At 38.0% G+C, this 26,801-nt stretch overlaps 2 protein-coding genes across 4 annotated transcripts in view; one reads left to right on the forward strand and one right to left on the reverse strand.

Annotated features, from left to right (window-relative positions):
* Window positions 1-473: 473 nt before the first annotated feature.
* LOC146480879 (clavesin-2-like) lies at window positions 474-5,070 on the reverse strand. The gene is made up of 3 exons (XM_085109219.1): window positions 4,277-5,070; window positions 1,407-1,517; window positions 474-869 (listed from the first exon to the last, which is right to left on the reverse strand). Exons 1-3 carry the CDS (start codon window positions 4,925-4,927, stop codon window positions 627-629), a joined length of 1,005 nt encoding a protein of 334 aa, XP_084965345.1. The 5' UTR covers window positions 4,928-5,070; the 3' UTR covers window positions 474-626.
* Window positions 5,071-10,768: 5,698 nt separating this feature from the next.
* The window catches only part of LOC146480880 (dynactin subunit 4-like), a 17,275-nt gene continuing 1,242 nt past the window's right edge, over window positions 10,769-26,801 (forward strand). The window contains exons 1-15 of one of the 3 annotated variants that reach the window (XM_085109246.1): window positions 10,769-10,920; window positions 11,003-11,073; window positions 12,779-12,963; window positions 14,104-14,147; window positions 14,330-14,431; window positions 15,494-15,508; window positions 16,571-16,647; window positions 18,325-18,434; window positions 19,132-19,186; window positions 20,170-20,224; window positions 21,260-21,333; window positions 21,879-21,933; window positions 23,482-23,859; window positions 25,062-25,168; window positions 26,126-26,204. In XM_085109246.1, coding sequence (XP_084965372.1) covers window positions 10,786-10,920; window positions 11,003-11,073; window positions 12,779-12,963; window positions 14,104-14,147; window positions 14,330-14,431; window positions 15,494-15,508; window positions 16,571-16,647; window positions 18,325-18,434; window positions 19,132-19,186; window positions 20,170-20,224; window positions 21,260-21,333; window positions 21,879-21,933; window positions 23,482-23,859; window positions 25,062-25,168; window positions 26,126-26,204 — 1,542 coding nt within the window. In that variant the 5' untranslated portion in view covers window positions 10,769-10,785. Of the gene's footprint in view, window positions 10,921-11,002; window positions 11,074-12,778; window positions 12,964-14,103; window positions 14,148-14,329; window positions 14,453-15,493; window positions 15,509-16,570; window positions 16,648-18,324; window positions 18,435-19,131; window positions 19,187-20,169; window positions 20,225-21,259; window positions 21,334-21,878; window positions 21,934-23,481; window positions 23,860-25,061; window positions 25,169-26,125; window positions 26,205-26,801 lie in introns of all 3 variants that reach the window. The other 2 variants (XM_085109247.1, XM_085109248.1) reach the window with 2 other exon arrangements.

A 26,801-nucleotide genomic window follows, 5' to 3' on the forward strand; every position in this document is an offset into this window, starting at 1 on the left:
GTAACAATCTGCGATAGCTCTAACATTATCGCGTGATACATTCACCTTTATTATACACTGCGATATACAGGTCTTAATTCAAAACGCGGCATTGCTGACAAAATATACTAGTTATTTTTCTACAGGTGTTAAATTGCCGGAGTTTGGAGAATTCTACAAATCGTTTTGACATGCGCGGTCACCCACTAGGCGAGGTGACGTCACTGAATCAAAATCGCCAGTGTCCCGTACCAGGTCTCTCGCGGACAACAAGACAAGAGAGCGCCTAATTTTTAATTGACTGTTGCAAGCGTATTTGTACTGCTGTGTCTAACATGACGGATATATTTATATCACCAAAACTTCAAAAATCACGTTTCAAGAATTTGGAGGTTTTGTTCACCAGTGGCAACCTGATGTATGGGCTTGTTATAAAACATGCATTGCACGAGCCTACAATTCACGTTGGGGAAACTAGGTTTCTAAGGGGAACTCAATAATTTCATTACGATCGTAAGTTATCTGCTACTTTTCATTTTGAGTTTTTCTACCTCAACTAAAATTTAAAAAATAACAGTTAAGACGTTTCTGGACGAGAGAAACGGTCGGACCGTCCTGATGGTTATACTTAGTATCACTGGTAATCATCACGTTGTTATCACGTGAGGAATTTCTTGTGTTTCACAATCATATTCGCTTGGCGGATGAAGCGAACATTTAAATGGGTTCTCTCCGTACACGTGACCTCCACATGCCTTCTCAGAGTCCAGCAGCACTCGTGCCCAGTATTCTCGGTTCACTGCTGGCTTGTTTCCTCCGAATTCCGCTGGCAGGAAATCTTGATGACAATAGTTATGAAGGGTAACCATGTTGTTACCGTGTACGTGGATCTAAAGGAAGTCAAAAGATAAGATCAATAAACAGAATTGCTCCTCTGATGATTTTCAACAAAATTTTGATAAGCAAAGGGACGTATCTCAAGGGCACCACTCAATGTAAAGTTTTCTGCATTTTTTATGTTATTGTTTCTTTAGGGAGGAATAATGATTGTACAATAGAATTGCAAATTCTTCTAGTGTATTTTTTAATTTGTTTTTTGAAAATGATCGAAACATTTGTTTATTTATTTATTTTAGAGGGGGGATAATTGATTGAGCGTTTTTCTGTTAGCCTTTACTCAACAAACGACGTCATTTCAACCTCGTTCCCAGGTCAGGTTTGAACCTCATTACGAAAGCGAGGCTAAGTGTAAAGTTTTTCATCTCGAAATTAGTTTTGTTTCCATATGAACGAAAAGCAATTTTCATAATAAAAACTATGCACGAATCCTCGCTTTCATAATAAGGTATTTGCCATCACGAATTTGCACACTTTTAAGCGTTTTTTTTTTTTATTTTCGAGCTTCGTAAGTCGATTCTACCACTTACCCTTTGCCAGATCGTTTCGCTGATGAAAGGTTTCAAGAAACTCAATCCAGCTCTCACGTACCAGGGCTCGTTCACGAAGTGGAATCCAAGAAATCTTGCCGGATAGTGGTCCTAAAGTGACAAACAGAAAGGTTTTTATTTGAGTGCTGTAAAACTATAATCAAACTAATTTCTTTTTAATTTTCAACAACGGCGACAACAGATGTAAACAGCGCAATGAACCAATCAGGACAAGAAACGAATGCATGTAACCGGCGCCAAGCGCGGGAAAAGTGTGCGAGCAAGGCACGAGTACGATTGGTTTTGGTTTTGCTTCTCATTGGTTGAGAAAGTGGCGCGAGTTTTGCCAACCAATCACAGAGCGCAGTAAAGCAAAACCAAAGCAAACGGTTTCGACAGTCAAGTTTTCACGATGACGTCATTTGACTACAACGAAATGAAAATGTCCTATTGAAAACGGCGAAATCTAGTGAACTGTTACTCTTACAAGCTTGGAGGAGATAAGCCACCAGAATAAGAAAATCGAAATAGAACTAGAACGCTCCCTACTTCTTCACTCACAGACCGCCTCAGGGTGGCCTTACCATGCCTGTGCTGAAAAGGAGGGTGCTGGTTGGCTCCCAGTCTCGTTTCCAGAGCCCACGTGTCTTTTAGTCAGCGCCAAGTCTTGGCGCTGACTAAAAGACACGTGGGCTCTGGAAAAGAGATTGATAGGCTCCCTGGAGGTCCGAACTTTTTCTGCTACGATGGACCGGTTGTGTTACAAACATACGTTTGAAAGGAGAAAAGTGTTTCAATTTTGACAAAATACAAAGCAAAAATGTTTTAAATTAAACTTATGAGGCAAGAACTGTTCAAACCTTATCTGACCTTAAAATCTTGGAAAACTTTATACGCACTGCTTGAACATAAACAAGTTTCACGTGGACTAGAAAGCAACGGCCGGGAAAGCCTAAATACTAAAAACCCTATTGAAGTAGCTTGTTCGGCCCGTATTGGGAAAACATCGGTCTTGTGCTTTTTGCAAGTTTATGGACTTCGCCAATATTTTCACAATACGAACCGAACAAGCTAGTTCAATCACATATATGTTGTGGCTTCCTCGCTGATAGACTGCAATTCAAGTAGTCAATGCCTCTTTATTTTTCTTAGGAATTGGAAGGCGACCGAAACATGCGAGCACGCGCGAAATTGCCTCCTGCGTGGAAACACGCCGCGCGCGGGGAAGCAAAAGATAAAGGACGGAAACGAACTTGCTTTTCCTTTATTACTCTGGAGTCAGCGAAATGTCAAGTTTTTAAAACCAATCTCACAAGCATCAAAACAAACACAGTATGATAAAGTTCAACATCATGTTGATATTTTCAACGTTTTTATTCTTTCTGATCTGTTAAGGGGACTCGTAAGGGTTTTTGTTTGTTGTAGAGTTTGTGAAACGATGAAGGGTTGCAAAAAGAATCTGACCACGTAGGCAAGCTATAAAGATCTTTTTAGCTATGTTGTTTGGCTATACTTTAAGACTAGCATTATGAAGGATGTTTGTCCCATAATCCTAGTTTAATGACCTAAGCTCACACATGCAAGTCTCCTGTAGCTCAGTGGTAGAGCATCCAAACTAGTAATCGGAAGGTCTTAGGTTCGACTCCTGATAGGAGCACTCGGATTTCCTATTCCGAGTATGCATCATTCTCACTACCAAGACCAGTTCTGGTTACCATGGCAACAGGTCAGCTCTGCAAACCACCCGCAACCTACCGTTTTTATTGCTTTGTTGGAAATCTGAATAAATATTTTAGCTCCTTTGGCAATATGACAAAAAGTCATCTTGAAAATATTGTGTTATATTAAACAAGGCATTTTTTCACCAGCAGAAATTCTGCTGGATGACTTTCTCCCAAACGTTTCTATTTGAACTGAACTGAGCGTGCATGCAAAAAACTCAAGACAGGCCGCCACGCAAACTAAAATTTAGAGATAAAAAAGAAATGTTTTTTGCAATTCTATTTACGGTTCGCGCGATTTTACGCTGCATTTCCACTTTCAGTGTATTGCGTGTGCAATCTTTGACAGAAATTTTTAGTTCATTCAGCTGACCCTTGCTCCTTGGCTATGGCGTGGGTAGGTTACGTGCGCGCGCACGCGGCTAAAAACCTTTTCAAGCTTCCTTAAAAAAACTTAGAAATGCCAAATTTATAACCGACAGTATAACGTCATTCAAAAGCATCGTCCACCAAAAAGAGGATAGGAAAGCTGTGCTCAGATTGAGCAAACGTAAGCACTCACCAAACTTCGAAGAAAACTGCTGTATGGTGGGAAGGTGTGAGTGTGTGATGGGGGTGGGGGAGAGAGGGAGGGAGAGTCCAAACCCTTACGAACTCTCCCTTGATCCCCTACTGGATCCATTTATTTCACAATCTTGGGAAGTTTTTATGGGGCTCACTGATGAATTGCCTTCGATATGACCGAAATGTGAAATATATTTATAAATCGCCTCTGAGTGTAAAAGGTCGGCTTGTTCTACCATGCACTCCAGTTGCAAGGTGAACCTTTGTGTTGGCTATATTTTTACTGTATTCCGTTCTCAAGGCCAAGGTTCTAGGTCAACCAGTGCCAAAACCTTGGTCATGCGCCGCGAAGTGAATAAACTCTTATCATCTTTCATCTTAACACTTTACTGTTCATAGACACGTTGGTCTGAAAAAAGTTCAAGACGTCTTGGTAATATCCAATAATAGGTCAATTGCAATATACTAGTCTGCCAGCGCGCGCTGAAGCTGAAACATTGCGCGAATTAACAGAGTCTGTTAATTCGCTTGTCGGTAAAACTGAACCGGGAAAACCCTGCTTTTCGATTGTCAGTTAAAACTCACCTGAAACATGGAGCAAATTTGACGAATGAAAGCAAGAGACAACCGAGATGCGTGAGTTGCGGTCCACCCAGAAAAATCTGCAATAATTAAAATTCCGTTCATTTGAACTTCGTCGTCCTTGATCAAGTGCTCCATACTCAGAACAAAAGCCTTCGAAATATCTACCGTGCCATACGTGTCGGTATCCCAGCCCCCAGCAAAAATAACCATCATTTTCGCGCCATTCTTGTCACTATAGGGTAAGACACAGGGAAATCCGTCTTCGATAACGTGATGTAACTGCCAAGCAGATAGGTTTTCATAAACGGACGCATTTTTGTCACGAAATATATTGTACTTGCACAAAAGTTCAAATGATGCGTCGATGCTGAACCTGCACGCTCGAAGGAAGAGTAGTAGAAATTCATCGTCTCCTCGTTGGATGTGGACGAAATTATCGTCTCTCTCTTGTATAATTCTTGACCGAAGTGCTCTAATTTTCTCTGCATGTTGATTTTGTGCCGGTTCCCTGTGGTCGCTCACAAGGGCGGATTCTTCCTGCTCTTTGTCTTCTTGGGAAACAAACTTTTCAACCTGGCTGCTTTGAGAGATGTTCATGTCGCTATTGATCCAGTAAAACTTGGTTAACTTCGTCAGAAATAGAATGTTCATTCAATGACGATACCTGCGAGATTCCTACCATCCATTAAAGAGAGGGATTAATGTGCATATCATTCTACGAATAATTTCCTCAAGGAAGATTCGTTAGAATCAGTCAGAATAGTGTCGGTTTTTGCTTATAAGTAAAAGGATTTTCGTTAAAAACTGATGAAAGAGACGCAACGTTTGTTATAAGCGCCCTTGACGCTCGATTGAGGCGATGAATTTTATGAAACTCGCCGTCGGCTGCTAGGCTACTGTAATGTTAGCGAAACTTCTGGATCAGTTCAACCGGCGGACAATTATTCCTTTCAAATGACACAGCGAGCCGTGACTACAAAACTCACAAACAATTGTTCTAATTGTTTGGTTGTATGCATACATCATGGAGGGCTTAGAATATGTTTCTCGCTTGGCTACGCAAACTGACAATCCAGCTAACCACAATGCAGAAAACTAAGGGTACCAAACAACTCGGTCATTAAAGCCAGGCAGTTTTGTGAAGTTTCTACTTATAAAGTATTGAATATAGACAGCGTCCATGAGAAAGTACTCCTCGCACACAGCCAACGCTCGCCTTGCGGACACCTCGCTATTACGGACACCCCCTATAATGCGGGGTTGACTAAAATAATTTCCTGCTATTACGGACTGTCCGCAATAAACGAGGTTGACTGTATACTTTATTACGGCATTCTGAGCATCATAGGTTATTGGGAGAGCATGGTGCAAAGACAATACGCAGTTTTAGGATATCAAACTCGGTAAGGAAATTAAAAGCCAAGAAAGGAAAGCTCATGTTAAACATCTGATATCAAAGGGCGGTAAAAGGGTAGCAATGATGGGCCGGTTGAGAAAGAACATAATAATAATAATAATAATACTTTTTTTAATAATAATACTTTATTTATACACGTGACACCAAGGAGCTCGTAAGTGCTCGTTAAAACGTGTACGTGTGTACAAATGTAAAAGAATAAAATTAATCAGTTAATTAATAAACACTACCGAAATACTAACTAGTGATTAATCTATATGCAAAATTTACAAACTTCAAAAATTTCCGATTAATTCTTGATGCTTAAGTCATATGAACTTTAAGAGCCCGCTTAAAAGATACAATATCATTAGTTTCTCTAACCATTGGATGGAGCGCATTTCACAGTTTACTGACCAAAAAGGTAAATGATCGATGCATACACTCCAAATTGAATGTGGGAAGTCCCGACCTTGTGCTGATCCCACGTAAATTATATTTAATATTCTTAAGATTGAAACATAGCCACCTTTTGCCACCGACTCAATGCACAATGCCATTGTTTGATTGCCGTGACAGAGCCATGGGCCTGTCACCAAAGAGAAGTGGCCAAAACTACTATACTCGAACAGGATCCACCAAACCACAAAATAGATGGTGGTCTCTGCCTGCACCCCTTCTCCTCAACCTCAAAAGTTAGCGACTTTATTGCATAGCCACCCCTCTATCCAACAGTCAAAAAAATGCTAATGAGATTGAAACTTTACTTTTCTTGTTTATCTAGCAATGCCGACTCTTGCTAGCTGAATATTTCTGTATCAACTCAAATTTTAAAACCGATCAAATTTTGTCGGTAATATTCATTAGATAGGTGGTGCCTTCGATTCCTTAATAAAGGGGATATGGAACACCTGGAGAACTAACAGGGGCGTCACGTTGAGAGTGAAATTCCGAGAACGGAATCGGTCTGGAAATATTCTTTGTTGCTTCTTCGTATAAAGTTACATATTAGCCAATCATTTTTTCCATGTATTTTTCAAACTTTAATTTAAGGAGCCGTTACTATATTTTCCTTCAGTATAGCTCTGGCCCTGAGGAAGACTAATTCTATTAGTCGAAATATTGGCCACTAATAAATCTGCCCTTTGCCGTAGTGCCAGCCTTGCATTCAGTTTTGTACTTTCACGTTCAAGTACACGAGGTCTTTCACAAGAGAGATCCGGCAAAATTACCAGCAAGTTTAATTCCTGCGTTGTGTGGACCTCTGCATTCAAAAGTTTTTCTATACATTCGAGTATGGATGTTTTTTTGTTTTTTTTTTTTTCAATTTTCATACAAACCTTGTTTCCCTACGTAGATTACAGTGAATCTCAAAGAAATTATTTTCTGATTACCTTATGTATCTTTCAATTTTTGGCGGTCAAATTTTTTGGCAAACATTTTTGAACTTCCAATTTTTAGTCTTGGTCGCACTACGGAAATTTGCAGTTCCAAAACATCTTTGACTGACAGCAACATCAGTCATAATCTGCTGGGGAAAATGACCCTTCTTCTCCTGTTACATCAGGAAAAACAAAACATTTTCGCGTAAGAGAATGGACACATTGGTTAACGTGACAATGTCTCGGCAACCCAGGACTGCATCAATTTCGTCGTAAAACATGCTTTTCTTCTTCGACCCTCCAGACTGCTAACTGTTCCATTCCTTTGCTTCTTTGTAACGTTCTATTAAATACTTGATTTTCTTCATACACTTCAGTGATTTCATGCGAAATTTCCACTCCGTTCGTGACTCTCTGCTCTCTAGCCACTCGTGCCGTTTTCGGCCCACAACTGAACAAGCAGTCGTTGCCCAGCTTGGGCCCAGGTGTCGTACTTTCCTTTTTTGCCTTTCTTGCTCCGCTTTACTGGGTCAGGAGTGCTGCTAGCACTCGCTTCGCTACAGTGAATGACAGCTTAATTGCTGTACAAACAAAATTGGCCGCTTTGCCAAAATTTGGTCGCCTCCGAGGCAGCACTTCGGCGTCTTTGAAGATTGGCGAAATTTTGGCAATCCGCGAAAAATTGGCATACAAACCTTGTTTCCCTACGTAGATTACAGTGAATCTCAAAGAAATTATTTTCTGATTACCTTATGTCGCCTATTGCACGTTAGAATTGCCACACAATCGACTGCTTAAGGCATTTGTAACAGGCCGCGATTTTAGGTATTCACAAAATACTTGTGTTTCTCTTTAATTTAACCTTCAGGCATGTAACTGTAGGTTGTATGACAACACAGAATCGTAATACCATGCCTTAAAGACAGAATAACCAAACGCATCGTTTTTTAAGTTCTTTAATTTATTTATGAAATAAATTGAAGGCAAGAACATTTTTTCATTTGTCACAATTTTAAAATTATACAGCGAGTACTAAAAAAAAAAACGATACTCGAGCCTAACTTAGCTTTGAAAGCCAGGCATCAGTTCTGCTTTGAACTTAGTAATCTTTTTAGTTTTATTATTCATTACATATTCATGGCATAAAAATTTTACATTTTAATCATGTCAGGTCGGGCCCACCGTGATGTTGTGTTGAAAAAGATTCGCAGAGCCTTCGGGCAATTTGACTTTTACAAATTAATTACAATAATGTCAAAAAAGGCCATACAGATTCAATAGACCTACACCTATCAAAAGCTCTATTTTCACTGGACCCTGATACAACCTAAAGCTCCATTGTTCTTTATGTCTAGGATCAAGGTTCAAGGTTCATTTATTTCACATTATAAAATAGCCAGGGTCAAGCAAGCACTGTGATTGGTCAAACTGGGTTCTTTATAACTCCACAATGCACGAAGCATACGTATGGTGCGTGCATTATAATTGTACATATGCACGGAGCACACGTCAGATTTTTTGCCTGTGAAAAATCTGAGAAATTCGGAGACAGAATGCGCTGTCACTCCAGCGATTCGCATAAAACAGTCTCTTGTACTGATGCTTCCAGACTTTTAATTAACTTCAACTTGTCTCTCAACACCTTAAAACTTAAACTTGACTTGGAGTTAACTTCTTGAATTGGATGTGACGAAAAATTTAAACAGTTTGACTTTTTACTTGATTGCACGCGCTGTCGCGTGCCCTGTCGTGATCGTGTCGTGATCGGCAAGAGCGCGCGCTATTAAATTATGCGTTATCTCGTGTAAGGAGAAACTTGATGTTAATTAATTAAAATTCGCACTTGTCTGAGGAGTTGCAATTGTTTATATTTTATAAAAGAAATAAAAAACTTGTTCCTCGTACATTGTTGAGTTATATAAGCACTTGGGAATTTTTAAGAACACTCGAGAAGTACAGAGAGGCACTCGCCTACGGCTCGTGCCTCTCTGCACTTCTCTCGTGTTCTTAAAAATTCCCGCGTGCTTATATAACTCAACAATGCACTCGGCGCGTTTTTTATTTCTTTACTATTTACACAACATTAACATAGAAAGTAAAGTATTACAACAGGATCATTGTTCTGTAGTTCGTTCTTTTGTCCTCTCGACCAATAATGTTAGACGTTGCAAACGGAACAGGTCGCCCCCACACGGATGAACTCCCCTTATAAAAACAAATCACCTTAAAGTAATACATGATGGCCACTTACAAGAAATACATGAAGAGCTTAGTTATCCCCTAGACTTGCTACAAGTCGACCTCATAAGTCATATAAAAAAGTTCTTCGTAGCGAGCGAAGAGAGCTTCAACGAGGTCGCGCAACATAACCAACCAGGAAAAAAAAATAAAAGGACTTTTAGAAAGTCTAGTTATCCCCTTAATGGAAGTTGAAGTAGTATACTGGAGGCGTCCAAAAACTGTTTCCGTCCCCTCGGTAGTGACGTCCCTCAAACGCTAAACGCTATCAGAGTCATGTACACTAGTTGACCATGCATTAACCACTTGTGTTTACGTTCAAATTGAAACTTTTAGAGCCGTTATCTTCTTTCATGGTAACTCTGTCCCTGAACAAGACTAGTGCGAGTACTAGTTGAAATATTGGCCCAAATAAATAAGCCCTTTGCTGTAGTGTCAGCCCTGCAATCAGTTTGGTTTATTTACGCGTTAAATGATGTCCGGCACGAGAATGTCCACTGCAACAACGACAACAACAATAACTTTATTTGTGTCAAAGTACTTTAGCATAACTGCTAATTGGAGACACAGTTTATACCTAATAAATATTAAGTATAATAAAATTCTAGGATACTAATACACAAAAAAAGAACCAATACTAACTGAATACTGAATACTTTTAAAATACTTGTAACGCGCATTTTAACATGACGGGATGATCAAATGCGCCCACCATGAGAGTATACACACAAGACCAGACCACAACACCGGGAACTACGTTCCCTACTCTTTGCGAACAGTGAGTGGGTTCTTTAACGTCCCACAGAGTTATTTACAAACAAGGTTTGCGAGACGGGGCCTACGGTTTATCGTCCTTATCCGAGAAGACTAGAAAGTCTAACCATTTGCAGATGTCAGAGCAAAGGCAGCACTTATTAAGATTCAGCAACAAAATTAAAAGTACTCAGCACAGTTTTTTGGGCGTCCTATGGTCCCCTGCATTTAAAAGTTGTTAATGAAGTCCCTTCGGTAGAGGTAACACCCTTAAAGAAGGTGTTCGCTTAATGAAGGTGTTCGAACATAGATGTTCCACTAAAGTATTTTTCCCACCGAATAAAGTCACCCACCCAACCCCCCGTCCAAATTCCTTCTCAACCACCGATTTCTCCTCGCGCTAGAGTTTTTTCCGCGTCAAAAAATCGTGATTATCGCACACGCAGAAGAACATGAGAAAAACAGTTCGGCTCATGAAAAAATCTGCTTGTTGAATAGAAACAGGAGCCCAATAATACCGACTGAATATTACAAGAGGGACCGTCAGAGACCCTGGAAACAGGTTATGGGGGGTTAGACGAAGTTGGTTAATAAAGCAAACTGCTTGCGAGGCTAACACTACGGAAAAGCCGATGTTTCGAGTACATGTGAGGGTCCCATCCGCGCGGAGTGGGTATCCTGTGGAGACGAAACATCTTTGCCCAGAATGCAATGCGTCTCGAGGTGGGGAAAAGACCAAGATGGCGTCGCCGTTTGAAGGCGATGGAGTGCCTGTTTTATTAACTTGTTCTTGTTCTGCGTTGTGTCCACTCGCTCGTCTGTACTTCTGTCGGCACTGTATTCAACTGAGATGTCCTCTGTGTGTCTCCCACGAGGTAATACCTTAAATACATTAGAAAATCGCTTGAAGAATATCGATTCAAGTTGAACTTGATATTAATTTTGTTATTTTCCAAGGTCGATTCTTATTATTGCCCGAACTGTTTGGAAAATATGCCTTCAGCAGAAGCCAAGGTTAAGAAGAATAGGTGAGCTGAAGTTTAATTGCTGTTTTGATGCATAACGCTGGTGGAAAGATGATATATGCCTTTCACTGAGTCAGCTCAGTGTCTGACTCTTAAGGACGGTGCGAAAAAATGAGGAGATATTTTTGTGTGGATCATGACTATATATGCGGGGAACGTAGATCTTAGCAAGGGCTATTGATTTTCAAAAAGAAAATTCGAGGTAAACCACGGATTTCTTTTTTTTTTTTTTTTTAGAGATTATGAAGCAACAACTATTCTAAAAATAGTAAAATACAAACAATGTATGGATTTTTTTTTTCCAAATTGAAGCTTTATTATCTCTGAAAAATGCATGGCTACCCCAAATTTTCTTATTGGATACCAAGAGTACTTGTTAAGTTCTGCTTTCTCCGCATAGTTTTAAACCGCACAAAAGTATCCCCGTATTAGTTAAGGCACCACCCATAGGAAACCCGAGTATCTCAAGATGCACAGAACATATGCGCAGTGACAAAAGTGGGCACCGTCCTTAAGTCTTGTACATGCCTCCCTCTTTACAGAAGATTCTTGCATATGGTCAGTACAATGTAAAATTGCCTTGAGTTAAATGTTAAGTTTTTGTCAGTTTTTAAAACTTATATTGAAGGAACTTAACCTCTTCCAGCATGCATGATTCATTCGAGGTTTCTCAAGGTTTGAATTAACGTTAAAGAAGACCAGCAGAGTAAAATAAGAATTAGAGACAGAAGATAGGTACATTAATGCCAAAAGGAATACTCACTCAAAAAATTAAGATGAAGTTTATATATTGAATCCAATCACAGCAGTTAGATACGTCAGCCTGGAAGGTGCCCAGTAAATTTAAAGCAGAAAGAAGTAATTCCATCATAAGGGGGGAGAGAGGTTTTTGTATTATTTGAACCCTCCCAACCATTTGGAAATAATTTCCAGTTCAGCATCATACTTTTTTAAAAAAATTAGCTTTGATGGCGACCCCATCCCCCTTGGAAATTCTTATACTCCTCCTTGGGTGGATATAGCACATTGCAAAAGACACTTTACAAACAGGGGCGCTGGCACAAGCACATCTCTTTTCTGCCCAAAATGCAACGGAGGCTGCGCCTCTTGTACTAGATTTCACAGTCATCATTGAGAATGCAGAAACTGAAACCTTCCTTCCCTTAACACTTGCATGGAAAGGTGCTGCTGTACAGTACTATGGAAATCTTTCTATGATAATTTATGTTATTTGCCTCCCAACTTTGCTTCCTTCATCACCTCGTCCAATTTGTCCTTTTCTTTAACAATCAGCTTCAACGATCAGCTTTGAATTCTTTGAGGGTCGCAAATTGCTAACCTCGGGCTTAGAGACCTCATCAGACTTTTCAGTGTCACACTCCAAATTATCCAAAACTCTCTGGGTATCACTCACAGCTGAACTGTCCAGTTTATATATTACTGAATGTCCTGTAATTAACACGCTTTACCCTTGACCAGTTGCAAGTTAAAATTAATATAAAAAGACCAAAATTATTTTCTGAAGAAATTATGTCATGAATCATATGTGGGTCATCATCAACAAGGCAATGGTAGCTGAAAGATACTGTATGACCACAATGACATTTAACAAAAACAAAAAACAAAAACAAAGTTTGGGTTGTCCTGGGTCCTGAATACATGCGTGATGTACTACTGTATGATGTAAAATTCTTTGTTTATATTTTAGATGTGCTAACTGTTTTGACTGCCCAAGCTGCGGCAATACTCTATCAACACGGGCTACAGCTGTTGCCATACAATCTGATAAGACTGAAGACTCCAAGACAACGCAAGCTAAGAAAGTTTATTACCTAGCCTGTGGCTTCTGTCGCTGGTCCTCTAGGGATGTTGGAATTGAAGATAAAAGTGTCGGTGAGTGGTGGGTGTTGAAGGTTAAATGAATCCCAAGTTAAAATGATTTCAACTTACAGCTGTAGGTTGATTTGTATTTTCCTTTGTTTCAGGTGTAAATTACCCAATCTTAACAAAGGAAAATACAAATCAACCCACAGGATTCCCACACAAACTGTGTGACCGTTTGTATTTTGAATTTATGGAGGAAATGTATCGGAATGTCGAAAATCCTTGTATTATCGTAAGAGAGACCGATAAATATTCTCATTTAACATCAAAATAAACATATTTTTACCTTACATGCCCTTTTAACCTACAACAGTGGGCACCGCACAATGATTCTGTCTTCTTGTTTTCTCTTTAAATATCAAGTTCAAATTCAGTGTGTTGTATGTAATGTGCATTGTGTGAAGGGTTTATGCAAGAACCTATTCAAAGAATAATGTTTTTGCTCAAAATCATAAATTTCTCCAAATTACCTCCATGTTTGCTTATCTTTTGGCTGATAACATAGTTCTTGTTTATTTTTCATAATCGATCTAGATAGACAGACAAACAGATAAGGTGATGAAAGAAAATCGGATTTCTTAAAAGTACAAAAGGAGGATTTAAACAAAGGAAGGCCAATTATTGCTTCTTCTTTTTCCTCCAAATTCCATGAGCAAAAGGAATCATGAATGAATGCCTTGCTTGATCTAGTAAAGTGTAATTAAAAGAAAATAGATTCATTACATAAATGCCTTATCACTACTATTATCTATTATTTATTCTTATTTATTCGCTCATTTATAAATTGCATGTGTGTGGGTGTGTGTGTGCGAGCTTATTAACTACATATTGTCAGTTTGAGTAGCCCGCCTAGAATAGCTCTGCTAACTGCGGGCTACAAAGGCCTTTTTTTCAGTTTGTAAAAATAAAGTTAATGTTGTTGTTGTTGTTGTTTATATCTCTTTCCTGACTATGGGTAAAATACTGGAATAATTATTTTGTTGTAATTTTCTGTTTTGAGGCATAAAAAACTATTCAGTAAATGAAAAGTGTCATTGATGTTGCACTTGATTTTATAAAATCCCAACCATTCTCCCTGTTTGAATAAAAGATTTTTGTTTTTCTGCTGAAACCTACTTTTACATTTTATTACCTTTTCATCATGTTTAGCAAGTGGTGCCTGGCAAGAACAAGAGAGTCCAGCTGCTAAAAGGGTACTTTACTGTTACTTTAAATTTTATTAATAATCCAAGAAGAATTAACAACAAAAAATCTTGTCTAACAAGGTAATAGACTATACCTCTCTGAACAAGCAATATTGTTTTTCACAACCTTGGTATTGTTCTGTCACTCTCAAAAATTTCCCAAATTAATTTTTTGTTGTTCTGATGAACAGGTGAACACCCTGGTTGAGTACTACAGACAACTTGCTCAAAAAGAAAAAGTGGAAAGGGAGAAAAAGAAATTGACCAAACGACGCAACTATATGCATCTATCAGTGAGTACAGAATACATTAATGTCAGTAGCTCACTTTCAAGGGGAGCAAAAACGAAATTGAAACAATTCCTGTATGAATGGTTATGAATGCTAAAATGTTGGACTGACTTTTTACAGTAGAGATCTTTTGCATAAATGTATGTGTAAACAGTAAATGGCAAAATGTTTACCCGTAAAAGTATTCTTTACTCAAACTAAAATTTGTGTTATTAAAAGCATTAGTTTGAGTTTTAATTCATTTTCAACTTACTTGTAGGCAGTTCTCTTTAAAATAATTAAATTAGCTTAAATCAAAGTTAAAAATTGAAATTTTGTGTATTGTGTACTGCAGAAAATGGCCCATTGTTTCTGTAAGAGTGAAATGAAATAATGATCTTAAAACATAAATTATGATAATTATACTTCAATCCTTAAAAAAATGAGGGCATTGTAAGAAAAACTGATTTTTTTATCATAAGCCTTTTTGTCTAGAAAATAATGGGAAAAAGTGAGTGCAATGCTTTTCTGCTAAATGAAGCTTGCATGCAAACCTTAACGTTTTGAGCAAAAAATTAAAAAAGCCCCAAAGTCTGCACTTTGGATGTTTTTCCAGTGCACTCTTCAGTTATTTCTAATTTAAGTTATAATAATATTATTGATTGGCTGGATAAGGGCCCATGTTGCATCTTTTTAGTTGATTTGTGGTTTTTGTCAATAATACTCTCTACCAAAATTCATACCAAAAATTATAGGAAAAATGGGTGTCAGTTTCTTCAATGACCTGTCACAAGCCACCTGCTGAAAATAAGAGCAATCCAAACTGAGAAAACAGGAAAAAATCCTAAATGTGGATTACACTCACTTCTGGCATTTACTCAGGCCCATTTATTTAGTTCCCTGAAATTTGAACTAAAATCAGTCTAAAATTCTACATATACCCTACCCCTTTATGCCCACCAGCCCTTCAATTATTAATAAATAAAAGTAAATATACTTAAAACATGAAAAAAGTTGATTAACTGTTCTCACTGTTATAATACATATCTAATCCTGAATGCTGTAACTACTCAAAATTGGACACAGTTCACACCAAGGAAGGTAAGAAAATTGACACTAGTTTAAACATTTAAATTAACTGTAGCTATCTTTCTTGTAATTCTACATTTTTATAGCATATTAATTATTTCAAAAATTGAAGACTTAAATTCTTACAGTAAATGCTATTTTCCATAAACCACTGAAACTGAAAACGTCATGTCTTTGTAAAGCCGTCTTTATAACATGCATCAATAACATTGATGGATGAAGCAAGTTATGGCTTTGAAAGGAAATACATTATTTGCTTGCAAATAAAAATTTATGCGGCAATTGAAACTCTATTTGAATTCCTCCATAATGTTGATCAAGGTTGGGAACATGGAATCGAGGGTATTGTTTTGAAATTTGAATCCAAGATGGCGTTTACTACTAATGTCGTAGTTACAGAGCTTGATATAATGGCTGTCGCATTTTTGATTTTGTTGACACACAACTTTTTCATCGATACATGTAGGAGGTAAATATGAAATAGGTCTTGGAGCCCAGATTTGATATCTACACTGTACCTTGTTTATATCAGGATGGGTACTGAACAAACCTGAAAACATTTAACAGTTTGATGAATTCACTGAGTGGATCTTGGAACATGTAGCTTAAGAACTTGACAGCTCTACCTTCCACAACACAAAGCATTTTGATTTGCAAGTTGTCAAAAACTTAATGGCCTGCAACAACAACAACAGCACAACAACTTTGTTACCTTTTTTTAAACAAATATTTACAAAATATGTAATGAAATGATAGTGAGAAGTGATTAAAGTTTAAACCCAGAATAACTAAAAAGCTAATCAAGATGAGTAACAAAATGTGCAGTTCCAGAAAATATCCATACTCCCCCCACAGAAGTTTTGTTTTGTTTTGCACCCCCCCCCCTCCCCCAGGAAATTCCAGTTTAGTATAGTAGCTTTTAATTTGTTATTAATGCCTTTAATGTCGAAGCTCAGTGCATTTTGGACTGTTTATGGTTACCGTAATTTCTCTTGCACTAATGCAATGTGCTTTACTTTTTAATTCAGCTACTATGCAACAGAAGTGACCTTTTCTTGTTCATTTGTTTCTTAGGATAAGTTTGGTTTATCATCTCTAACAAGACGCAAGAGCAGTTTGTCCTATCTAACAGCTAGTCTTAGTCCAAAAGGGTATGTTGATTTACTAAATTAATACATTTTATTATTCTACTATTACGTCATTTCACCAATTAAGGTCAAGAGAACGCACAAAATAGAAGACCGTAACACACTGTAGTGTCCCAGTTTAACCAGCTTACAACAGAGCAAACATGGACAAAGACATTTCACTGGCTTTCTGTGTTGTTTACATCATTCACATGCGCTATATATAGTGATTGACAGTTAATGCCAGGTGTATTTCAACACTCTTACCAGAAAAGAGAAGCCAAAATAGCAAAACCTTTTTGTAGTGGAATAATAAATCTCTTATTCGATGGTTTTTCATATATGCATAGGCGTGGATATTTTGCTCATTGCTTGTATTTTTCCTCGTCTCTTTGGGCCCCCCAAAAAACTATGCAACTAGCAAAATAGCTGCGCATATTATAATACATGATTGTATTTAATATGTAAAACCATCGAATAAGATGTATCTGTATCACAGTTTTCCCCCAGTTTCTATTCAAACTGGTATTCCTACTCATGTTGAATTCTGTTATATGTTTTTCCAAGCAGGAAGACCTTTGATGAAGGTGTTTATCAGTTTTAAATGCCCATGACCTAAATAAAAATGTTCCTTATTTTCTCACTTGTCAGTGAATCTATACATGCTCAAATTTGCCACCATTTTTGGCTCACCTTTTGTTTTAGTTTTCTCTTGGTTCTTCTTGGGAACTTGATAGATTGAAGTAGAATTTAACATGAGACTTTCCAGTTGCTAACCAATAGTGTGCAGTGGGCCATTGCAGACAACATAAAAACCTGACAACAAGATGGGAGAGTTCACTAAAGTGTTTTCCTTTCCTTTTGCACACAGTATGGCAACATGGGTTCCTGAATCTACGTCACATAACATCACGTGCTTTGTATAGCCAATTATCATGGTGATGTTATTTTACTACTGAACTACCAGAATCCAGCTCTTTGTTTCTCTTTTCTTAGTTAAATTTTGTACTCCCAGCAATGTTTAGGCAACAATATCCCTAATTTGCAAGAGAAAGCAACAAACTGAAGGATTCTGGTAGTAGTAGTAGTAAATGACGCTATGGTGAAAATGGCCTATTGTTTGCCAGTTGGCCTTCGTAATTAATCAGTGGCATGTGTAGGCCACAAAAAATAGATTTTAAACTCATCGCCAATAGGTGAGCTTGGGAATTGATGCCTTAGGTGTTGGCTGGGGGACTGAGGCAGTCTGGGCAGAGCACAGAGGGAGGGGAGGGAGCCAGAATAAAGAGAAGGCTTTAGAAGACTTTTATTTAAGTGTTGAAGTATTTACTAGTGCTTCAGCGCTAACTGGGGACACTATGAACCAGTGAAATAAATATTCAAACTGAAAATAACATTTGTTAAAAATCCCAACTGGTGGGAGGCAAACAAGTTGGCTATTTACAAAGTGTGGCGTTGGAGCAGGACTTGAACCTGGGGCTGCATTCAATTATCTGCAATGATTAGCTAAAGCAATGAAAATCCAAAATTTAATATAAGAAACGCTGATCAGCCCCTACAATTACCCTGCGTGTCAGGGCCTCCCACAGGTCATACACAAGGGGAAAAGCTGCTGATCACATTGGCTCGAGGTTAACTTTGCCAGTCACTTATTTATTTAGCCATATTTATTGTAGTTATATTTGTCTTGTTTGCGTTTAGGAAAGAAATGGTTGATGAAGAAGTAACATTAAAGAATCCCAGTGAAGCTGTTGAAGAAGTGGAAACACTAGCTGAAGAATTCTATAACAAGCCTTTGATTCTTGAAAAAGGTATTAAAATAAGTCATGCCCTTGGTTTAGAATGAAACTTATGATGTTCCTAAAGTAAGAATGAAATTTAACAGTTGTCAGTAAATCCGAAGAGCTGTACTGAACCACGAAAAGCAGTGTCCTACTCCCTATTTTGACTTTCTGTTTGAAAATAACTGCACAATAGCGGATACAAGTAGCAAAATACCAGATGAGAACACACAAGATCCCGTTGTAATGCACAGGCTTTTCAAAATGGTGCGAAGGATACAGACTAACTTAGAAGTAACTACACAATCATTACGACATCGCTACCTTTACTTATTTTGAAAGTAGGGCTGGGTGGGTTCGGTTGTTTTTATTTGGTTGGGTTGGTTGGGAGAACCTGTGAGGGACTGTGAGTATTTATTTATTGAGTATTATTAATATTTATTATTGTAAGAACCTATCGTTCCTTCACCTGCCTTATGGGAAATTGTTAAGAAAATAAATAAATGCATAAAAAATAAAAAATTGTGCATATGATATATAACGTTTGTTAAGATTTTACTAGCTAAAGGCAAATCTGCCAATAGAACAATCTTAGCTGCATCGAGCAAAATTTCATGTCCTTTCTTTTGACTGATTAATCAAAACCACTCAAACAGATATTGTTTATACCATACGTGTAGCTCAGTGATAAATCAAGTGATTAAAAATCATGAGTTTTTTCCCTTAGTTCCACATCTACCACAGAGATTATGCCAGCCAGACTTCCAACCTGGAACTATAGCGTAAGTGAAAAGGAAGGTTATAAATTTTCTGATTGCCAGTTGACATTCCTGTCTCTCCATTTTGGAGAGCTGCTGTTGTAATGCAACCCCAGTCATATTGTCCTTGTAGTTCACCAGGTTACCTGAAGTCTAGTTGCGGTTGGTGATTCACACAAATAGAGTCCAATGGAATAATTATTCTCAAGTCCACTGGATTACAGAAAGTCTTGCTGTGCTTTGCATTTAGGATACCTTAAGTACTGACAGGTTGTCCATGTTGCATGGATTATGTGGTCAGGAGCAGAGTGGAAGAGAGTTGATTGGACTTGCTTGAACTCTAGTTGTGAAAGACTTTAAAATTAAAGAAACCATGTTACATGTAGTTACCAGGGAGGGCAGAAATATTGTCCATTGGAGTCGCATGGATCACATAGTCACTACTGGAGTGGAAGAGAGTCTATTTGACTTGCTTGAACTCTGGTAGTGAAAGACTTCGAAAAAAAATACCATGTTAGTCACCAGAGAGGGTAAAAATGTTGTCCGTTGGAGTCACATGGTCACTACTGGAGTGGAAGAGAGTCTATTGGACTTGCGCTTAAAAGTGAGGGATACTCCTACTTGTATTGGGTGTTTGTGATGATGAGACTTTAGTTGACTTTAATGGATGACATTTCCATCCTTCCTGTGTCATTACAGACGTCTAGAGTTATGTTTTAATATGCCAAATGACAAACTGCAGAAGTTGCCATGTGACGGCATGTTTATCGTACATTTTGCTGATCGCTGTTTTCTGTTTCTCAGTAGAATTGAGTAGTTTTGGGTTAGCATCCTAGGCCAGAATTATTTTACACTTATTTTTTTCAAGAAAACAGAAACGGGAATCTCATTTTTGCCATTTGAGGTGTTCTGGAAAAATTAGTATGCATTCTCCTTCTCCTTCATCAAATGCAATAATAATAATTATTATTAGTGTTAAATTTCCTGATTTATTTTAAATAACACAGTGATCTTCATCCAAGACACAAACATCTTCTGGCTAAGAGGTCCCAGCGCTGTCGGGTAAGTGCTGTAGCCAGTGAAAGAGTGCCCTTAACGCTTTAACCCCTAATATCAAAGGACAATTTCTCCTTTCTTGTCCCCATACTTTTCTTATAAAAGTACTGACGAGAAGTTATTAAAATATCAAGAAAATTCACCCTAAGTGATTATATCCTTAATTCTCATGACCTCAGGGGTTGAATTAGCATTGATATCACAAGGAGAAATTTGATATTGATCACTGTTAGGTGCTTAAAGGGTTAAGTTTTTCAACACTGCAACGGAACATATTGCTATTATTAACTTGAATCCAGTTTTAATGGTATTTCTGAAACGTTTTTTTAATGGGACTTTCTGTGCAAAGTTCTTCTAAATAAGCTTATTGTATTGTATTTATATTGTAATTTTGCGGGCAATATTTCACTGCATAGCCTGCTAAATTTGAAAGTTTCCTTTCCCCACATGCCTGATTAACCGCAGAGATGTAATAAATATTTTATAACCTTGTTTTCTCGGTCCATACTGTAAGTTATGGATCCTCATTTTTTCCTGTTGATTTATGGCCCAAGTGCGAAGCGTGCAGGCCATAAATCAACGGGGAAAAACTCAGTCCGTAACTTACAGTATGGACTGAGAAAACAAGGTTAGTAAGAGGTATGTATTGTAAACATTATTTAATTTTTTTTTAACGATTTTTATTAACCTCGTATGACACATAATACAATACAAAGCCCTACTTACAATGGTTACTATACCAACAATATACATGTTATATTTACAACTAATAATACTGACAATGCTCACAGTCCAATATACAGTACCTGAAATTTGTTACAATACTAACATTATTTACAGTTGTTGTAGTACTAAAGTTGTACAAAACAGTTTTACATGTCTTGGAAATAATATGCTCAAAGTTAAGTAAAATGCCAGGGAAGTGGGAAGGGGGGAGAAGTTAGGAAAAATTAATAGTAATTAGATGTTCACATACATATAAAATCTCCAAGGGGTAAACATTATTTAATAGCAAATGTTGGGTTTTTTATTTCTAAACAGCAATGTGAACACAATCTCAGCAAACCAGAGTTTAACCCTTCATCTATTAAATTCAAAATCCAACTAGGAGCAATGTAAGTAGCACAATCATTCACCGCTTGTTATTTTTTGTGTGACTTACAAGACTTGTGAATTACTATTTCTCCTGTTTTTGAGTGGGCAGTATCCTGAAAATCCTACAATCTGATTGGTTCAGGGAGCAGGAAGAAATGTCCTATATCTTGACCACGGTTACCACAGTGAAAGTGAATTTTATAATTCTATAACATTTTTGTATATTTCTGTTATCATTTTTTATATTTTCCCAGTTTAACTTCCACATCTTCTTGAAAAAATGTGAATAAACAGGGATCCTTTCCCACCTAAGAACAGAATTTAGAACAACAACAACAAAGAAACAAACATTACTTACCAGCCTAGGTTGGTCCATATAGGAAAAAAAAGCCTATGCCCTTGGTATTTTCTCATGCAGACCTCCCAGCTGGTAAAAACCTATATGATTGAAGTATTTTCATATAATATACCATTCACATTTTTTCAGAAATTATTGTCAGCCTTTGAATTTATTATCTTTAAAATACATTGCTTGTTTGTTTTACGTCCTTATTTTCTGTTTCAGGCATTATCTCCCAATGTTGAGAATTTCAAATGTTCCAGTTCTGAAGTTTGGAAAGGTGGGTTATGTAATATTTATTTGTTCTATGAAAGACAACAGTAATCTTTCCTCTAGTTGATAATTTTCTTGTGTTTTTCCAAAAAATCCACTTGCTTTCATCATGCCTTTCCACCATCCATAAAAGTCCTTAAATTGAAGATTTTTAAATATTAAAAATATTTCCTTCTTATAAGATCAAAGGCTGTTAAAGTTACTTATGTTGCCAAGTATCTAACGTTGGAACTGAAGAATGCCTGTGACTTCAATTTTGACACACATTTTGTTATTGCTCAAATTACAAAACTATGGTAGGCTAAAAGATCACTTCATTTGAGAGTAAGCTAGATGTCTAGCAAAATTTAGCATAATCAGTTCATTCAAAGGGGAAGTCTGATGGGGTTTTTGACCTGTTTGATTAAAAATGGTGAAATAAGACCTTTACATAGCTACAAAACAATTTTAGAGCAAAGAGACGAAAGAGATCAACTCAATTCGTGAAAAGAACAACTCGTAATCTGTTCTAGCGCATTTTGAAAACAAAAATGTGAGAACTTGGAAAACGTTAGCCTAACATTTTTCAAGTTTCAATCCATTCCAACCTACTCTGTCTCTGCGCAGAGGCTTAATGCACTAGAGTGATAATTTATAACAAAAGTAGACAATTATTTTGTTTTTCTGTTGACAGACAAACATTTTTTGGTTTTGAAATGACGTCAAATTTGCGTGATTCTTCCCCTTTAAGTATATCTATGTAATTGGAGACACTATTCAGAAAAAATGCAATTTTGCTACTAGTGGTTTTTGAGGAAAGGGGAAAGGCAGAGTACCTGAAGGAAACCTCTTGGATTAAGATCAAGAACCAAAACCAACTCAGCACAACTGTTTCCATTTCTGTGTTCTTTATTATGTTCCTGTTCTCTGTAACCTTGTAGCCACCCTTATTTTCAGACCTGGTTTCTAGAGTCCACACCCATTTCTGTATAATCCATACCCATTTACAGACCTGGTTTCTACAGTCCATACCCGTTTCTGTAAAATCCATACCCGTTTTCAGTCTTTCAGACCAAAGTGGTTAAAATTTATACCCTATTTCTTACCAAAATGTCTCAAAAACCGTACCCTTTGGCGCCACACATACCCCCTCCCCCCCCCCCTCCCTGCAGCATAGCCACCAACCTCCCATGTATTGTTACTGGGCCATATTGATGGTTTGGTAGCTTTCCACCAGTATGCCATCCTTTCCACCCCCTCTCGTCATCAGACGCTTCTTCAAAATAACAGAGTGAAATATTGGAGCTGGAAGAAAATGGAGAGAAGATTGTGCAGTTCCAGAAAAAATCCATACCCACCCCATGGAGAGTCATTGGAAATTCCTAGGGGGAGGCTAGGGGGTCTTATAAAGTCAAAATTTTAGAAGCAAAGTATGAAGCTAAAATGGAATTTCTTGGGTAGATGCGGGGTGCAAAGCAAAAAACCTTCCTTGGAAGGAGTATGGATATTGTCTGGAACTGCACAATAATAAGAAAATAGAAATTTCTGATTCTCATCTTCTTGTTTTTGTCTGTAGGAAGCACAAGTGACCCTCTCTCTTACAAATCCAGTGGAAAATGTATTAAAAGTCACTTTGTTAAAAATGGAAGATGAGAAGGAAGCTGCTACAGACAATGGCAGTCAAGAGAAAAACAAGCAGGATCAAAACACTGATAAGGCTGATGGTGAAAAGGAGGAGGAGGAGAAGAAAAAAGATGACACAGATAAAAACAAAGAAGATGGAGAGAAAGAGAAAAAAGATGAACTGGAAGGGAAGGAAAAGGTTGGTGAAGAAACAGAGAAGGCTACCAACAACAAAAACAAAGATGGCTCACTTGATGTGGCAATGACTAAGAAACCTGATCGCAGTATGGATAACACTTGTAAAAGCAGATCTTTTGTGCCAACAGCTGAGGTAAATCTATATTTCAAAAACTCATTAAAAATTCATTGACCTGTCAAATGGTCAATAAAACATCACGTGCAGTGGTTTTAAAACCCGATAAAACCTTCTCCTTATTAGTATGCGGTGTGTAATGTTTTTCTCGTATGTTAATTTCCAACATTCACAAAAGCATCATTGTCATGAACTGTCTTGACACACGCTTTTCCAGGAATGTTTTTGAAGCCGATCAGAAAACTCGCTGCATGTGTTTTATCGGGTCTAAAACCACTCGACTGCGCCTCGTGGTTTTAAATCCCAATAAAACACTGCTGCTGGTGCAGCCTGAGCTGCATGCATGGTTATTATTTTGTTATTCTTTGTAACTGGACACCTCTTTTGTTATAGCCTGTGTAGCTGGCAGTTTTGTTCGCACAAGGTCAAAAGTTTTAACGGTGGAGCTGCTTCAATGAGTTGGGAAGCCGCGAGAAGAGAGAGGTTTTTCAGCTGTCTCCTCCTCATTCCTCTCACCGCTCATTATAGTGTCTCTTCACCACTAAAACTTTTGACCCTTTGTGAACAAAACCACCAGCCACGCAGGCTACTCCTGTTTAGGCAGGTGTTTGTACATGGTCCTGTAAAGGTTGTCTCCTTAGGGTGACTTGGTGGCCTTCTTCAGTTCTTGCGGAAGTCTTTCCTGGTGCATGTAAATCCTTGCCTTACAAGAAGAAGGTGCAGTGTAGGAGATGCCTGCATGCCAGCGAAATTTAATTTTCAAAACAATCACACTATGATGGGTCCAACTTTTATTTCAAGTGCTGTCAGTTCTGAAATCCTATTGGTTATATATTCTAGAAGATGTGTGCAGCTTTTTCTTCCTTTCTTTCTTTTTTTGTTTTTTTTTTTCTTTTGTTTTTTTAGGTATGTATGGATCTTTCTGCATCGTTGTAATACTTGCATCTAGAATAAAGCAATAAATTTATTTATGTTATAAATGTAATGTTACGTTATGTTATGTTACGTAATGTTATGTTAGCATTCACCAGTGTTTGATCTCATTATCACAGTCTGGTATCTCAGTGTTGGTTTTTAAACAATCCACTTGTAAGAGACCTGATTTTCAACTCTCACTATTTATAGCATTATTTGGCATCCATCCCCAGTTCTGTCGCACAAGACAAACATTGTACTCTCCTTTGCGCGCTTACATGAATCATGTGTGGTATATTTTCTAGATTGTCCTTCCTACCTTCCCCCTGATGTTAGGAGCGCGTGATGAAGCTGCTGAATTTGATGAGATGGACTCTGGTACTCCTGCCGAGATGTTCAATGATGATCCAAGGTTTGATCTACAGTACAAACCCAGACTGTTCACAGTCCCCTATTTTTCCGTGGGATTTTAGAGACTGCCGTTATCTTGGTTTGAAAAGGCGAGCGCAACCGAGAGAGAGTGCCTTAACTACCGAGGTTGGGGGGGGGGGGGGGGGAGAGGGGGGGCTAGCCAGGGTGCGTTGTGTGGGGGAGGAGTGAGAAATATCCCTATTTTCCCGCCGCCTCCCCACTCCCACTCCCCTCAGTAGTTTAGACACTCTCCCCAGGTCGCGCTCGCTTTTACAAACCAAGATGGCGGAAGTTCGCTCGAAGTGTACGAGTCTTGAAAATCCCACGGAAAAATAGGGGATTGTGAACAGTATATCCGCCGTACGGAAAAATATGGTGGCTGTACGTCTTACCACAATACCTTGCGAACCTAACACATCCAAAAGGCGCATAGAAAGCCGTATTTTTTGTGCGAATTTCGTCCCTGTACTAACAACATTGTGTTTGCTAGGTTTTATTTTAGACTTTTTCTGGCGTTTTTTATGTGCGTTTTCATAGTTTTCGAACGCTAAGAATTCTGGGTAAATGTACCAGTTGCCATTTCTCTTAGATGATGGATTAAGAACCTGTATGCTACCATTGTGGCATTAAACCCCCCATTATATAACAACCTGTTGAGCTTATAAATTGAAACGGGTTCTTTTATGGAAAATCCGAAAAAATAACCTCGTTCCAGGGGCTTTTCCCTTGAAAATTGCCCCTACCAATTTACAAGGGAGAAGGTGTGGGAACTAGGTTGCAAAAACTAAAAATAAATAAATAAAAAAGGAGAAAAGAAAGTAATAAGAACATATTATGTGTGGCAATCAGATGTACAGAAATCACTTCCATGGTAGATTGGTAAAAATTGGAATTTACGATGAAACTGTGGTACAGTACTGTGTGACTAAGGACTAACATTATTGGTTTTTTTCTTCAGAGTTGTGGTTAATCGACAAGCCAACAAGCTTTGGTTTCTTGTGAAAGTAATGCCACAAACGACAGTGGGTGATGTTAAGGTGTGTTGGTTTTCATCATAAATTTGAGCATGGATTCCTTAGCTTTGAGAGATTCAGCGTGAAAATTGATCTCTGTTATCTAAATAGCCTTACTCAAGAATAAGTAGAATACGTTCGTCATCATCAACATCATGATCATGATCATGATCATCATCATCATCATCATGATCATTATTATTATTGTTATTATTATTTTTTTCATTGCTTGGTTTTATCAACAGGGTTGAGAAATGCCACTCACGGTCTGTGGTGGCATTTCTCTACATCATGGTAACCGCACAGAAATCCCCAAAAATTTAATACAAGAATTCTTCTTCCAAATGGACACTCCCAATCCCCACGGAAACAACGAACGCTTTTCATTCGTCCATATTTTTTTCTTGTTTTCTATGTTACCATGCGCACACCAATAGCGTATCTCCACTCAGTATATGAACGCTCGAAACGTTAGCAATCAAATCTCTTTTTGTGGCCAAATTACCTTAATTAAGGACGGCGCCGGCCTACTTTTGTTACTGCGCATACGTTCTGTGCATCTCGAGATACTCGGCTTTCCTATGGGTGGTGCCTAGTAATACGAGGATATTTTTGCACGGT

This window comes from Pavona decussata, unplaced genomic scaffold, assembly GCF_977016875.1.
Source record: "Pavona decussata unplaced genomic scaffold, jaPavDecu1.1 SCAFFOLD_52, whole genome shotgun sequence".
In the NCBI taxonomy this organism is placed as follows: domain Eukaryota; kingdom Metazoa; phylum Cnidaria; class Anthozoa; order Scleractinia; family Agariciidae; genus Pavona; species Pavona decussata.